We start from the raw sequence: 15,531 nt of genomic DNA on the forward strand, positions 1-15,531 counted from the left end.
GTGTGTGTGTGTGTGTGTGTGTGTGTGTGTGTGTGTGTGTGTGTGTGTGTACCTTGGCATTCACCAGTGAAGTCTTGCAGACAGAGTGTCAACAGGAACAGAATCCTTCCTCTTCCTCGTTCCATTACTAAAACTGCAGCCAATCAAAAACTTGGAAACAGACGATGACGTCATTGCAAAAAACAAAGTCCACATTTCTTCGGTGCCTCATGCAGTGTTCTGCAAAGTTTCTACTTTTACAGATAATAATTTTAAAAACTATTCAACTATAAACTATAAAAAAGTAGTGATATGCTGTATAACTGTGGATAAACACAGTACATTCCTTAACAACGTAGCCTACATCAGGTGAACACAATGTACTCATATGGGGCGTATCAAATGACATTCTAAACATGGTTATTATTCTACCGTTGCCTGCCTGCTGCTGTTAAGACCAGATAGACCAGTTAGAGGTCGTGTTCCCATTACCATCAAACATCACATCTACTGTGTAGACAGACAGGAACAGTTCAGACAATAATTAAGTCAAATCAAATCAAATTTTATTTGTCACATACACATGGTTAGCAGATGTTAATGCGAGTGTAGCGAAATGCTTGTGCTTCTAGTTCCGACAATGCAGTAATAACGAGCAAGTAATCTAACTAACAATTCCAAAAAACTACTGTCATACACAGTGTAAGGGGATAAAGAATATGTACATAAGGATATATGAATGAGTGATGGTACAGAGCAGCATAGGCAAGATACAGTAGATGATATTGAGTACAGTATATACATATGAGATAAGTATGTAAACCAAGTGGCATAGTTAAAGTGGCTAGTGATACATGTATTACATAAGGATGCAGTCGATGATATAGAGTACAGTATCAACGTATGCATATGAGATGAACAATGTAGGGTAAGTAACATTATATAAGGTAGCATTGTTTAAAGTGGCTAGTGATATATTTACATCATTTCCCATCGATTCCCATGATTAAAGTGGCTGGAGTAGAGTCAGTGTCATTGACAGTGTGTTGGCAGTAGCCACTCAATGTTAGTGGTGGCTGTTTAACAGTCTGATGGCCTTGAGATAGAAGCTGTTTTTCAGTCTCTCGGTCCCAGCTTTGATGCACTGTACTGACCTCGCCTTCTGGATGGCAGCGGGGTGAACAGGCAGTGGCTCGGGTGGTTGATGTCCTTGATGATCTTTATGGCCTTCCTGTAGCATCGGGTGGTGTAGGTGTCCTGGAGGGCAGGTAGTTTGCCCCCGGTGATGCGTTGTGCAGACCTCACTACCCTCTGGAGAGCCTTACGGTTGAGGGCGGTGCAGTTGCCATACCAGGCGGTGATACAGCCCGCCAGGATGCTCTCGTCTTGTGCATCTGTAGAAGTTTGTGAGTGCTTTTGGTGACAAGCCGAATTTCTTCAGCCTCCTGAGGTTGAAGAGGCGCTGCTGCGCCTTCCTCACGATGCTGTCTGTGTGAGTGGACCAATCCAGTTTGTCTGTGATGTGTATGCCGAGGAACTTAAAACTTGCTACCCTCTCCACTACTGTTCCATCGATGTGGATGGGGGTGTTCCCTCTGCTGTTTCCTGAAGTCCACAATCATCTCCTTAGTTTTGTTGACGTTGAGTGTGAGGTTATTTTCCTGACACCACACTCCGAGGGCCCTCACCTCCTCCCTGTAGGCCGTCTCGTCGTTGTTGGTAATCAAGCCTACCACTGTTGTGTCGTCCCAAACTTGATGATTGAGTTGGGGCTGTGCATGGCCACGCAGTCGTGGGTGAACAGGGAGTACAGGAGAGGGCTCAGAACGCACCCTTGTGGGGCCCCAGTGTTGAGGATCAGCGGGGAGGAGATGTTGTTGCCTACCCTCACCACCTCAGGGGCGGCCCGTCAGGAAGTCCAGTACCCAGTTGCACAGGGCAGGGGTCGAGACCCAGGGTCTCGAGCTTGATGACCGAGCTTGGATGGTACTATGGTGTTGAATGCCGAGCTGTAGTCGATGAACAGCATTCTCACATAGGTATTCCTCTTGTCCAGATGGGTTAGGGCAGTGTGCAGTGTGGTTGAGATTGCATCGTCTGTGGACCTATTTGGGCGGTAAGCATTGGAGTGGGTCAAGGGTGTCAGGTAGGGTGGAGGTGATATGGTCCTTGACTAGTCTCTCAAAGCACTTCATGATGACGGATGTGAGTGCTACGGGCGGTAGTCGTTTAGCTCAGTTAGAATCAGTATAACTGAAACCAGTGCTTAATGTGTAAATCAGGAGGAGTCTGAACACAAAGCATAGTGTTCCTCTGTTCCTCTGTTCAGACGTTGCTGACACCAGATCTTACAACACCTGGATAGGTATTTTACATATCAGCTAACCACATCATGTGTTTTAGCAATCTATCAGTCATCCATTGGTTGATACATGCAACCTCTAAGCAGTGGAAGGTGACCTTAGTCAGTACTGACAAAAACCTGCAGGTGTGTCCCTCACAGCAACAACCTGCTATAAGATGGGTGTTGACCCAAGATCAGCCTCCTTGAACAAGGTCCAGTATACTGCACTATCTCTGCACTAATCAAGCTACAGTATACTGCACTAAACAAGGTACAGTATACTGCACTATCTCTGCACTAATCAAGGTACAGTATACTACACTATCTCTGCACTAAACAAGGTACAGTATACTCCACTATCTCTGCACTAATCAAGGTACAGTATACTACACTATCTCTGCACTAAACAAGATACAGTATACTGCACTATCTCTGCACTAAACAAGGTACAGTATACTGCACTATCTCTGCACTAAACAAGGTACAGTATACTGCACTATCTCTGCACTAAACAAGGTACAGTATACTGCACTATCTCTACACTAAACAAGGTACAGTATACTGCACTATCTCTGCACTAAACAAGGTACAGTATACTGCACTATCTCTGCACTAAACAAGGTACAGTATACTGCACTATCTCTGCACTAAACAAGGTACAGTATACTGCACTATCTCTGCACTAAACAAGATACAGTATACTGCACTATCTCTGCACTAATCAAGGTACAGTATACTGCACTATCTCTGCACTAAACAAGGTACAGTATACTACACTATCTCTGCACTAATCAAGGTACAGTATACTACACTATCTCTGCACTAAACAAGGTACAGTATACTGCACTCTCTCTGCACTAAACAAGGTACAGTATACTGCACTATCTCTGCACTAAACAAGGTACAGTATACTGCACTATCTCTGCACTAAACAAGGTACAGTATACTGCACTATCTCTGCACTAAACAAGATACAGTATACTGCACTATCTCTGCACTAATCAAGGTACAGTATACTGCACTATCTCTGCACTAAACAAGGTACAGTATACTACACTATCTCTGCACTAATCAAGGTACAGTATACTACACTATCTCTGCACTAATCAAGGTACAGTATACTACACTATCTCTGCACTAAACAAGATAAATGTTTCAGGTGAAAGTCTAACTATGTTTCCTCTTTCACTGTTAAACAATATTAAGATGTGTATAATTTTAAACATACTGTATAGCAGAATGTGATTGTTAACAGCTACATGATTATATTGTTTTGGCATTTTGATGTTAAGTAATGCAATCATATGACTATTTATGCATAAATATTAACAGACCTGGTATCAATAAAATGTCAACTTAATATTGTACAACAGTTATTCAAATACTGTAGAGTAGATTGTTGTACAACATTTAATTAGTAAGGAAGTTAAGTTGAATACTCACTTTTAGTGTTGTTGCACAGATCTATATATTGTTGTCTGCTGTTGTCACAGAGAGAGCTGAAGCAGTGGGCCGGCTGGTTTTGCATAGCCAGGACCTTAAGGACCAATGGAATGGTCTAAATCTCATGCGACACTAAAGCACCGAACGTGTCTCACCGTACATTCTGTTAAGTTTCATTTTCCCAGAAACTAGTCATTTCTAGCCAATGAGAGAGTGTTGCTAGGCAAACATTATTCTACTCAGGACAGATAGGATCTGAATTCTGATTGGGTGTTGCTTTTTAACCTTGGATGCTTGCCAGAATCAGAAGATAGGTGTCACGTTCTGACCTTAATTCCTTTGTTTTGTCTTTGTTTTAGTATGGTCAGGGTGTGAGTTGGGGTGGGCAGTCTATGTTTGTTTTTCTATGTTGGTTTTTGAGTTTGGCCTGGTATGGTTCTCAATCAGAGGCAGGTGTCGTTAGTTGTCTCTGATTGAGAATCATACTTAGGTAGCCTTGTTCCACCTGTGTTTCGTGGGTGTTTATTTTCTGTTTTGTGTGTCATCACCAGACAGGACTGTTTCGTTTGTTCGTTCTTCCTAGTTGTTATTTTATTTAGTGTTCAGTTTTGATTATATTAAAAATCCTGAACACTTACCACGCTGCACCTTGGTCCTCACCTTCTTCCACCGACGACGGCCATTACAATACGCCACATCTTTGGGTAAAATGAAAGACATAGACTTAGTCTCCTTCTGGGAGAAAAAGGTTACAAATTAAATAACAAATAAAACTACATTTTCAGATGTAATGTTATATTTGTCTAGCCTGGTCCCAGATCTGCTTGTTCTCTTTCCAACTCCATAGATTACCACAGTATGAGTCATAATACCCCTAAAACCCAGCTGTCAAACAGGGAAATGGTTCCAATCGTTTTTCCACCATTCATTTTTCACATAGAGGATTATAGGAACACTTTAATGGTAACACTATACTTGACACCCAGCATCATAACATGTTATGACACAGTCATAACTACATCATATGTCATAACAGCTGACATAACGTGTCATAACTTGTCATAAGATCGTCATAACATTGTCATGATACATATATTTAGACCTATTGTGACATATCTTACATTATTTTATGGCTGGTTATGACACCTACATAAGAGTCAAAACCCACAGAACCTACCACTGTAGTTATTATATGACTGGTTATGACACCTACATAAGAGTCAAACCCCACAGAACCTACCACTGTAGTTATTATATGACTGGTTATGACACCTACATAAGAGTCAGAACCCACAGAACCTACCACTGTAGTTATTTTATGGTTGGTTATGACACCTACATAAGAGTCAAAACCCCCAGAACCTACCACTGTAGTTATTATATGACTGGTTATGACACCTACATAAGAGTCAAACCCCACAGAACCTACCACTGTAGTTATTTTATGGTTGGTTATGACACCTACATAAGAGTCAAACCCCACAGAACCTACCACTGTAGTTATTTTATGGTTGGTTATGACACCTACATAAGAGTCAAACCCCACAGAACCTACCACTGTAGTTATTTTATGGTTGGTTATGACACCTACATAAGAGTCAAACCCCAAAGAACCTTTTGTTTATTTATTTTTATTTTACCTTTATTTAACCAGGTAGGCAAGTTGAGAACAAGTTCTCATTTACAATTGCGACCTGGCCAAGATAAAGCAAAGCAGTTCGACAGATACAACGACACAGAGTTACACATGGAGTAAAACAAACATACAGTCAATAATACAGTATAAACAAGTCTATATACAATGTGAGCAAATGAGGTGAGAAGGGAGGTAAAGGCAAAAAAGGCCATGGTGGCAAAGTAAATACAATATAGCAAGTAAAACACTGGAATGGTAGTTTTGCAATGGAAGAATGTGCAAAGTAGAAATAAAAATAATGGGGTGCAAAGGAGCAAAATAAATAAATAAATTAAAATTAAATACAGTTGGGAAAGCAGTAGTTGTTTGGGCTAAATTATAGGTGGGCTATGTACAGGTGCAGTAATCTGTGAGCTGCTCTGACAGTTGGTGCTTAAAGCTAGTGAGGGAGATAAGTGTTTCCAGTTTCAGAGATTTTTGTAGTTCGTTCCAGTCATTGGCAGCAGAGAACTGGAAGGAGAGGCGGCCAAAGAAAGAATTGGTTTTGGGGGTGACTAGAGAGATATACCTGCTGGAGCGTGTGCTACAGGTGGGAGATGCTATGGTGACCAGCAAGCTGGTATAAGGGGGACTTTACCTAGCAGGGTCTTGTAGATGACATGGAGCCAGTGGGTTTGGCGACGAGTATGAAGCGAGGGCCAGCCAACGAGAGCGTACAGGTCGCAATGGTGGGTAGTATATGGGGCTTTGGTGACAAAACGGATTGCACTGTGATAGACTGCATCCAATTTGTTGAGTAGGGTATTGGAGGCTATTTTGTAAATGACATCGCCAAAGTCGAGGATTGGTAGGATGGTCAGTTTTACAAGGGTATGTTTGGCAGCATGAGTGAAGGATGCTTTGTTGCGAAATAGGAAGCCAATTCTAGATTTAACTTTGGATTGGAGATGTTTGATATGGGTCTGGAAGGAGAGTTTACAGTCTAACCAGACACCTAAGTATTTGTAGTTGTCCACGTATTCTAAGTCAGAGCCGTCCAGAGTAGTGATGTTGGACAGGCGGTTAGGTGCAGGTAGCGATCGGTTGAAGAGCATGCATTTAGTTTTATTTGTATTTAAGAGCAATTGGAGGCCACGGAAGGAGAGTTGTATGGCATTGAAGCTTGCCTGGAGGGTTGTTAACACAGTGTCCAAAGAAGGGCTGGAAGTATACAGAATGGTGTCGTCTGCGTAGAGGTGGATCAGAGACTCACCAGCAGCAAGAGCGACCTCATTGATGTATACAGAGAAGAGAGTCGGTCCAAGAATTGAACCCTGTGGCACCCCCATAGAGACTGCCAGAGGTCCGGACAGCAGACCCTCCGATTTGACACACTGAACTCTATCAGAGAAGTAGTTGGTGAACCAGGCGAGGCAATCATTTGAGAAACCAAGGCTGTCGAGTCTGCCGATGAGGATGTGGTGATTGACAGAGTCGAAAGCCTTGGCCAGATCAATGAATACGGCTGCACAGTAATGTTTCTTATCGATGGCGTTAAGATATCGTTTAGGACCTTGAGCGTGGCTGAGGTGCACCCATGACCAGCTCTGAAACCAGATTACATAGCAGAGAAGGTATGGTGAGATTTGAAATGGTCGGTCATCTGTTTGTTGACTTGGCTTTCGAAGACCTTAGAAAGGCACGGTAGGATAGATATAGGTCTGTAGCAGTTTGGGTCAAGAGTGTCCCCCCCTTTGAAGAGGGGGATGACCGCAGCTGCTTTCCAATCTTTGGGAATCTCAGATGACACGAAAGAGAGGTTGAACAGGCTAGTAATAGGGGTGGCAACAATTTCGGCAGATAATTTTAGAAAGAAAGGGTCCAGATTGTCTAGCCCGGCTGATTTGTAGGGGTCCAGATTTTGCAGCTCTTTCAGAACATCAGCTGAATGGATTTGGGAGAAGGAGAAATGGGGAAGGCTTGGGCGAGTTGCTGTTGGGGGTGCAGTGCTGTTGACTGGGGTAGGAGTAGCCAGGTGGAAAGCATGGCCAGCCGTAGAAAAATGCTTATTGAAATTCTCAATTATGGTGGATTTATCAGTGGTGACAGTGTTTCCTATCTTCAGTGCAGTGGGCAGCTGGGAGGAGGTGTTCTTATTCTCAATGGACTTTACAGTGTCCCAGAACTTTTTTGAGTTAGTGTTGCAGGAAGCAAATTTCTGCTTGAAAAAGCTAGCCTTGGCTTTTCTAACTGCCTGTGTATAATGGTTTCTAGCTTCCCTGAACAGCTGCATATCACGGGGCTGTTCGATGCTAATGCAGAACGCCATAGGATGTTTTTGTGTTGGTTAAGGGCAGTCAGGTCTGGGGAGAACCAAGGGCTATATCTGTTCCTGGTTCTAAATTTCTTGAATGGGGCATGTTTATTTAAGATGGTTAGGAAGGCATTTAAAAAAAATATCCAGGCATCCTCTACTGACGGGATGAGATCAATATCCTTCCAGGATACCCGGCCAGGTCGATTAGAAAGGCCTGCTCGCAGAAGTGTTTCAGGGAGCGTTTTACAGTGATGAGTGGAGGTCGTTTGACCGCTGACCCATTACAGATGCAGACAATGAGGCAGTGATCGCTGAGATCTTGGTTGAAGACAGCAGAGGTGTATTTAGAGGGGAAGTTGGTTAGGATGATATCTATGAGGGTGCCCGTGTTTAAGGCTTTGGGGAGGTACCTGGTAGGTTCATTGATAATTTGTGTGAGATTGAGGGCATCAAGTTTAGATTGTAGGATGGCTGGGGTGTTAAACATGTTCCAGTTTAGGTCGCCTAGCAGCACGAACTATGAAGATAGATGGGGGGCAATCAGTTCACATATGGTGTCCAGAGCACAGCTGGGGGCAGAGGGTGGTCTAAAGCAGGCGGCAACGGTGAGAGACTTGTTTTTAGAGAGGTGGATTTTTAAAAGTAGAAGTTCAAATTGTTTGGGTACAGACCTGGATAGTAGGACAGAACTCTGCAGGCTATCTTTGCAGTAGATTGCAACACCGCCCCCTTTGGCAGTTCTATCTTGTCTGAAAATGTTGTAGTTTGGAATTAAAATTTCTGAATTTTTGGTGGTCTTCCTAAGCCAGGATTCAGACACAGCTAGAACATCCGGGTTGGCAGAGTATGCTAAAGCAGTGAATAGAACAAACTTAGGGAGGAGGCTTCTAATGTTAACATGCATGAAACCAAGGCTATTACGGTCACAGAACTCGTCAAAAGAGAGCGCCTGGGGAATAGGAGTGGAGCTAGGCACTGCAGGGCCTGGATTCACCTCTACATCGCCAGAGGAACATAGGAGGAGTAGAATAAGGGTACGGCTAAAAGCTATGAGAATTGGTCGTCTAGAACGTCTGGAACATAGAGTAAAAGGAGGTTTCTGGGGGCGGTAAAATAGCATCAAGGTATAATGTACAGACAAAGGTATGGTAGTATGTGAATACAGTGGAGGTAAACCTAGGTATTGAGTGATGAAGAGAGAGATATTGTCTCTAGAAACATCATTAAAACCAGGAGATGTCATTGCATGTGTGGGTGGTGGAACTAATAGGTTGGATAAGGTATAGTGAGCAGGACTAGAGGCTCTACAGTGAAATAAGCCAATAAACACTAACCAGAACAGCAATGGACAAGACATATTGACATTAAGGAGAGGCATGCTTAGTCGAGTGATCAAAAGGGTCCAGTGAGTGGAGAGGTTGGTTGGGGGTCACGGCGATTTAGACAGCTAGCCAGGCCATCGGTAGCAAGCTAGCATAGGATGGAGGTCTGTTGTTAGCCACCTCTTGCGTTCCGTCAGTAGATTAGTGGGGTTCCGTGTGGTAGAGGGGATTAATCCAAATCACACAACAACAACAAAAATAAAAACAATAGATATAGTTATAGAAGCCCAAGAAGAAAACATAATAATAATAAAAATAAATAAATTGTCCGATTGTCTATTCAGATAGCAGCCGGTAAGACAGCTAACGGTTAGCAGGCCGCAGATGGGCGTTCGGGTAACGTCGCGACGGAGGAGCCAGCCGGATCTCCTTCGGGTAGATAACGTCGGCAGTCCAGTTGTGAAGGCCCGGTGGGGCTCCGCGTAGGCAGTAAAACGGGTCCGGATAGGTGACTGCAGCCCAGGAGTGATTGATGGAACTCAGGAGTGATTGACAGAGCTGGCTAGCTCCGGAATAATTGATGTTTGCTCCGGAATCGACGAAGGCCGATAGTCACACGGATAGCAGCTAGCTAGCTGTGAGATCCGGGTATGAATGTCCAGAGAGCAGTCGAAATCCAGGGACATGGAGAGAAAAATTGGTCCGGTATGTTCCGTTCCGAGCCGCGCTGCGCCGTACAGAACTGGCGATAGATTTCCGAGCTAAAGGATAGCTGATGACCACAAACCGTGGTTAGCTGAATACTAACGATTTGCCAGTAAAGAAGCTAACTAGCTTCTGAACTAGCTTCTGAACTAGCTTCTGGATTAGCTTCTGGCTAGTTTCAGGCTAGCTTCTTGGAGTTTCTGGCTAGCTTCTTGGAGGATTACAGATTTGAGGTAAATAATACTTTTTTATAAATATAAATTGGTGAGGCGGGTTGCAGGAGAGTGTTTTGAAGATGAGTTGATGGAAAATAAAAATAAAATGTATGTGAAAAAAGTTGTAAATATATATATATACAGGACACGACAAGACGAGGACAAAAGACGTCTGAACTGCTATGCCACCTTGGAGAGAATGAACCTACCACTGTAGTTATTTTATGGTTGGTTATGACACCTACATAAGAGTCAAAACCCACAGAACCTACCACTGTAGTTATTTTATGGTTGGTTATGACACCTACATAAGAGTCAAAACCCACAGAACCTACCACTGTAGTTATTTTATGGTTGGTTATGACACCTACATAAGAGTCAGAACCCACAGAACCTACCACTGTAGTTATTTTATGGTTGGTTATGACACCTACATAAGAGTCAAAACCCACAGAACCTACCACTGTAGTTATTTTATGGTTGGTTATGACACCTACATAAGAGTCAAAACCCACAGAACCTACCACTGTAGTTATTTTATGGTTGGTTATGACACCTACATAAGAGTCAAAACCCACAGAACCTACCACTGTAGTTCTTTTATGGCTGGTTATGACACCTACATAAGAGTCAGAACCCACAGAACCTACCACTGTAGTTATTTTATGGTTGGTTATGACACCTACATAAGAGTCAGAACCCACAGAACCTACCACTGTAGTTATTTTATGGTTGGTTATGACACCTACATAAGAGTCAGAACCCACAGAACCTACCACTGTAGTTATTTTATGGTTGGTTATGACACCTACATAAGAGTCAGAACCCACAGAACCTACCACTGTAGTTATTTTATGGTTGGTTATGACACCTACATAAGAGTCAAAACCCACAGAACCTACCACTGTAGTTATTTTATGGTTGGTTATGACACCTACATAAGAGTCAAAACCCACAGAACCTACCACACAAGGCAAAACATTCCATTACATCATATCCTATATCATTTTCTGAAATTGACTGACCATTAAATTATCATTGTAATTGCGCACACATTGATGTCATACATGCACCTACCCCAATGCTCTGCTGCTGATGACTGGGATGAATGCAGAATTTTGTCATGAGGCTGAGAGAAACAGTCATGTTTTTTTTTCATATTTTAAATTAAACTTGTACAAAATACACTTAATGACACCATCAAGAAGCATTATGACCATCCTAATCATATAAGCCAGATAGGCCTATCATACAGTTACAGTATGTCAATCATCAGTCAAAAAGAGGCTGTATTGTCCTGCTCCTGAAATCTGCTCCTACATTCATCCCAGTCATCAGCAACAGAGCATTGGGGTAGATACATGTCTGACATAAATGTGTGCAGCAATTACAATGATAATTGACAATTTCAGAAAATGTTATATAACACAAATCTACTGTTGACAAGTAGGAAATGGAATGTTTGCCTTGTGTGGTAGGTTCTGTGGGTTCTGACTCTTATGTAGGTGTCATAACCAACCATAAAATAACTACAGTGGTAGGTTCTGTGGGTTCTGACTCTTATGTAGGTGTCATAACCAACCATAAAATAACTACAGTGGTAGGTTCTGTGGGTTCTGACTCTTATGTAGGTGTCATAACCAACCATAAAATAACTACAGTGGTAGGTTCTGTGGGTTCTGACTCTTATGTAGGTGTCATAACCAACCATAAAATAACTACAGTGGTAGGTTCTGTGGGTTCTGACTCTTATGTAGGTGTCATAACCAACCATAAAATAACTACAGTGGTAGGTTCTGTGGGTTCTGACTCTTATGTAGGTGTCATAACCAACCATAAAATAACTACAGTGGTAGGTTCTGTGGGTTCTGACTCTTATGTAGGTGTCATAACCAACCATAAAATAACTACAGTGGTAGGTTCTGTGGGTTCTGACTCTTATGTAGGTGTCATAACCAACCATAAAATAACTACAGTGGTAGGTTCTGTGGGTTCTGACTCTTATGTAGGTGTCATAACCAACCATAAAATAACTACAGTGGTAGGTTCTGTGGGTTCTGACTCTTATGTAGGTGTCATAACCAACCATAAAATAACTACAGTGGTTGGTTCTGTGGGGTTTGACTCTTATGTAGGTGTCATAACCAGCCATAAAATAACTACAGTGGTAGGTTCTGTGGGTTCTGACTCTTATGTAGGTGTCATAACCAACCATAAAATAACTACATTGGTAGGTTCTGTGGGGTTTGACTCTTATGTAGGTGTCATAACCAGCCATAAAATAATGCAATATATGTCACAACAGGTCTAAATATATTTATCATGACAGTCTTATGACCTTATTATGACAGGTTATGTCAGCTGTTATGACATGTTAAGGCCAGGCACCACAGGCAACAATTTATATTTGTCTTCCATCTGTCAATTTTCAGATTTGGGGATGTTTTGCAACTATAACTTCCATAAAATGTACAAATAAATCGACAAAAATGGACATAAATACTTGATTTGTATATTTGTATCCCAACTCCGATAACTACATCTAGCATACATTTAGTTTTTGTTAGCATGTTTCATGTAGAATATCAACCACTATTTTTTTTAACTCATCATGTTGAATCATATATCATTCAAAAGCCAGTTTTCAAGCGCATTTCGTTAGCTAGTCCATAAATGGATATATCCTTTGTAGACCTAGTGCTTTACCCTGAAAGATGAGTCATTTCCTGATATCCGATTGGTCACTGGCATTTAAACACCCTTTCCGGCAACCTGATTGGTTAAAATGCCTCGCAGCACTTCTTTGTTTGAAAATATCTTCCGCAAAGAATCCACGTAAAGAGAGACAAAATGAGAAAATCTCACCGAATATATCCACAGTATGTGAATAAAAATAGGCGATCTCAGTAAGCCAATACGAGAAGAGCAGTGAATGAAAGAAAACATTTGCCTGATCAGCGGGGTCGAGACAGTGGCAGTACAGGTAGAGGAGGAAAAGCAGGTAGCCGGCAGTAGCGCGTCGAGATGTAAATTAGTCGAGATGAAGATGACAGATAGCAACGATCAACCAGACAGCAGCCAGCCAACAGTTGCTTTTATTCCACGTCACAAATAAACCAACTTGTTTGTGATTTGATTTGCCCTAAGTGTCTAAACGCTGGACTGAAAATCCCCATAGAGCACACGGAAGGTAATCGTGATGCATTTATAAGGAGTGTTTACACCTCCTCCAGGCTGCAGGAGTACTCCAGGGGAGATGGGGCATTTAATGTAAATGTGAGGATGGTTCTTTTAGCCCACGAACATGGACTTCGTTATGCAGCTCTAAAGAAAATAAGTCCTATGGATTCCTTCCTTCTCAGCTCATATCAGAGACATGACAGGAGAGTGACAGGTCATTAAAAGGGGAGAGTAGCCCATTATTGTCAGGTGCAGACTACAGACACCCTGGTTCGATTCCAGGCTGTATCACAAACGGCCGTGATTGGGAGTCCCATAGGCCGGCACACAATTGACCTATCGTCGTCCGGGTTTGGCCGGTGTAGGCCGTCAATGTAAATAAGAATTTGTTCTTAACTGACCTGCCTGGTTAAATAAAGGATCAATATCAATTTTTTGGTTATAACCGTGTCATAACATGTTAGGATGCTGGGTGTCAAGTAAAGTGTTACCAATAATTTCATATGTAAAAAGATAAGATGTGTATGCACCCAGTGCCCAAGGAAGCGCAGGTAACCTGCCTAAATGATTAACGTAGCACTCACTTCGGTAGCCATGAAGTGCTTTGAAAGGCTGACTCACATCAACAGTATCCTCCAGGAAACCCAAGACCCACTCCAATTCGCATATCACCCCAACAGATCCACAGATGACACAATCTCAATCGCACTCCACACTGTCCTTTCCCACCTGGAGAAAAGGAACACCTATATGAGAATGCTATTCATTGACTACAGCTCAGCGTTCAGCACCATAGTGCCCACGAAGCTCATCACTAAGCTAAGGACCCTGGGACTAAACACCTCCCTCTGCAACTGGATCCTGGACTTCCTGAAGGGCCGCCCCCAGGTGTTAAGGGTAGGCAACAACACGTCTGCTACGCTGATCCTCAACACAGGGGCCCCACAGGGGTGTGTACTTTTTATTTTTCGTATTTTTTATTTCACCTTTATTTAGCCAGGTAGACCAGTTGAGAACAAGTTCTCATTTACAACTGCGACCTGGCCAAGATAAAGCAAAGCAGTGCGACAAAAATTACAACACAGAGTTTCACATGGGATAAACAAATGTACGGTCAATAACACAATAGAAACAGTCTATGTACAGTTTGTGCAAATGTAGTAAAATTAGGGAAGTAAGGCAATAAATAGGCCATATAGCTTCCAGCTTCAGTGATTTTTGCAATTCGTTTCCATCATTGGCAGCAGAAAACTGGAAGGAAAGGCGGGCAAAGGAGGTGCTGGCTTTGGGGATGACCAGTGAAATATACCTGCTGGAGCGCGTGCTACGGGTGGGTGTTGCTATGGTGACCAGTGAGCTGAGATAAGGCGGCATACTTAGTACCGGTATACTTGATAATTAGTCCCCTCCTGTTCTCCCTGACTGCGTGGCCAAACATGACTCCAGCACCATCATTAAGTTTGCTTACGACACAACAGTGGTAGGCCTGATCACCGACAACGATGAGACAGCCTATATGGAGGAGGTCAGAGACCTGGCAGTGTGGTGCCAGGACAACAACCTCTCCCTCAATGTAAGCAAGACAAAGGAACTGATCGTGGAATACAGGAAGAGGTGGACCGAAACAGGCCCCCATTAACATCAATGGGGCTGAAGAGGGCATGACAAAACCTTTACCCCGTCAGGAGACTGAAAAGATTTGGCATGGGTCCCCAGATCCTCAAAAAGTTCTACAGCTGCACCACCGAGAGCATCCTGACCGGTTGCATAACCGCCTGGTATGGCAACTGCTCTGCATCTGATGGTAAGTTGCTACAGAGGGTAGTGCGAACGGCCCAGTACATCACTGGGGCCAAGCTTCCTGCCATCCAGGACCTAGATAATAGGCGGTGTCAGAGGAAAGCCCATAAAAGAGACTCCAGTCATCCAAGTCATAGACTGTCATCTCTGCTACCGCATGGCAAGCGATACCGGACCGCCAAGTCTAGGACCAAAAGGCTCCTTAACAGCTTAATTAAAACCTCTTTGGGATAGGGCTAGCATTTTCACTTTTGGATAAATAGCGTGCCCAATTTCAACTTTCTGCTACTCATGCCAAGAATATAAGATATGCATATTATTAGTAGATGTGGATAGAAAACACTCTGAAGTTTCTAAAACGGTTTGAATCATGTCTGTGAGTATTACAGAACTTATGTAGCAGGCAAAACCCGAGGACTAACCATTCAGAAAAAATAATTGAGGTCACTGTCTATTCAATGAGGTTTCTTTGGGACACTAAATGAAATATGAGCTTGTTTGCAGTTCCTACCACTTCCACTGGATGTCACCAGTCTTTGGAAATAGGTTGAGGTTTTTCCTTTGTGAAATGAAGAAGTACGGCCATCTTGGATTAGGGTAACGTTATGTGT

The 15,531-nt window shown here is 42.8% G+C and overlaps 1 protein-coding gene across 2 annotated transcripts in view; it reads right to left on the reverse strand.

The window, feature by feature from the left end:
• LOC121845688 (GTPase IMAP family member 7-like) overlaps positions 1–15,531 on the reverse strand; it is a 35,964-nt gene that overhangs the window by 14,971 nt on the left and 5,462 nt on the right. Inside the window, exons 1-2 of one of the 2 annotated variants that reach the window (XM_042317462.1) lie at positions 3,767–3,892; positions 53–151 (exon numbers count right to left, since the gene is read on the reverse strand). In XM_042317462.1, the coding sequence (XP_042173396.1) occupies positions 53–125 (73 nt within the window). In that variant the 5' untranslated portion in view covers positions 126–151; positions 3,767–3,892. Of the gene's footprint in view, positions 1–52; positions 152–3,766; positions 3,893–15,531 lie in introns of those variants that run through there. The other variant, XM_042317463.1, reaches the window with a different exon arrangement.

Source organism: Oncorhynchus tshawytscha, unplaced genomic scaffold (genome assembly GCF_018296145.1).
Source record: "Oncorhynchus tshawytscha isolate Ot180627B unplaced genomic scaffold, Otsh_v2.0 Un_scaffold_5493_pilon_pilon, whole genome shotgun sequence".
Classification (NCBI taxonomy): Eukaryota; Metazoa; Chordata; class Actinopteri; order Salmoniformes; family Salmonidae; genus Oncorhynchus; species Oncorhynchus tshawytscha.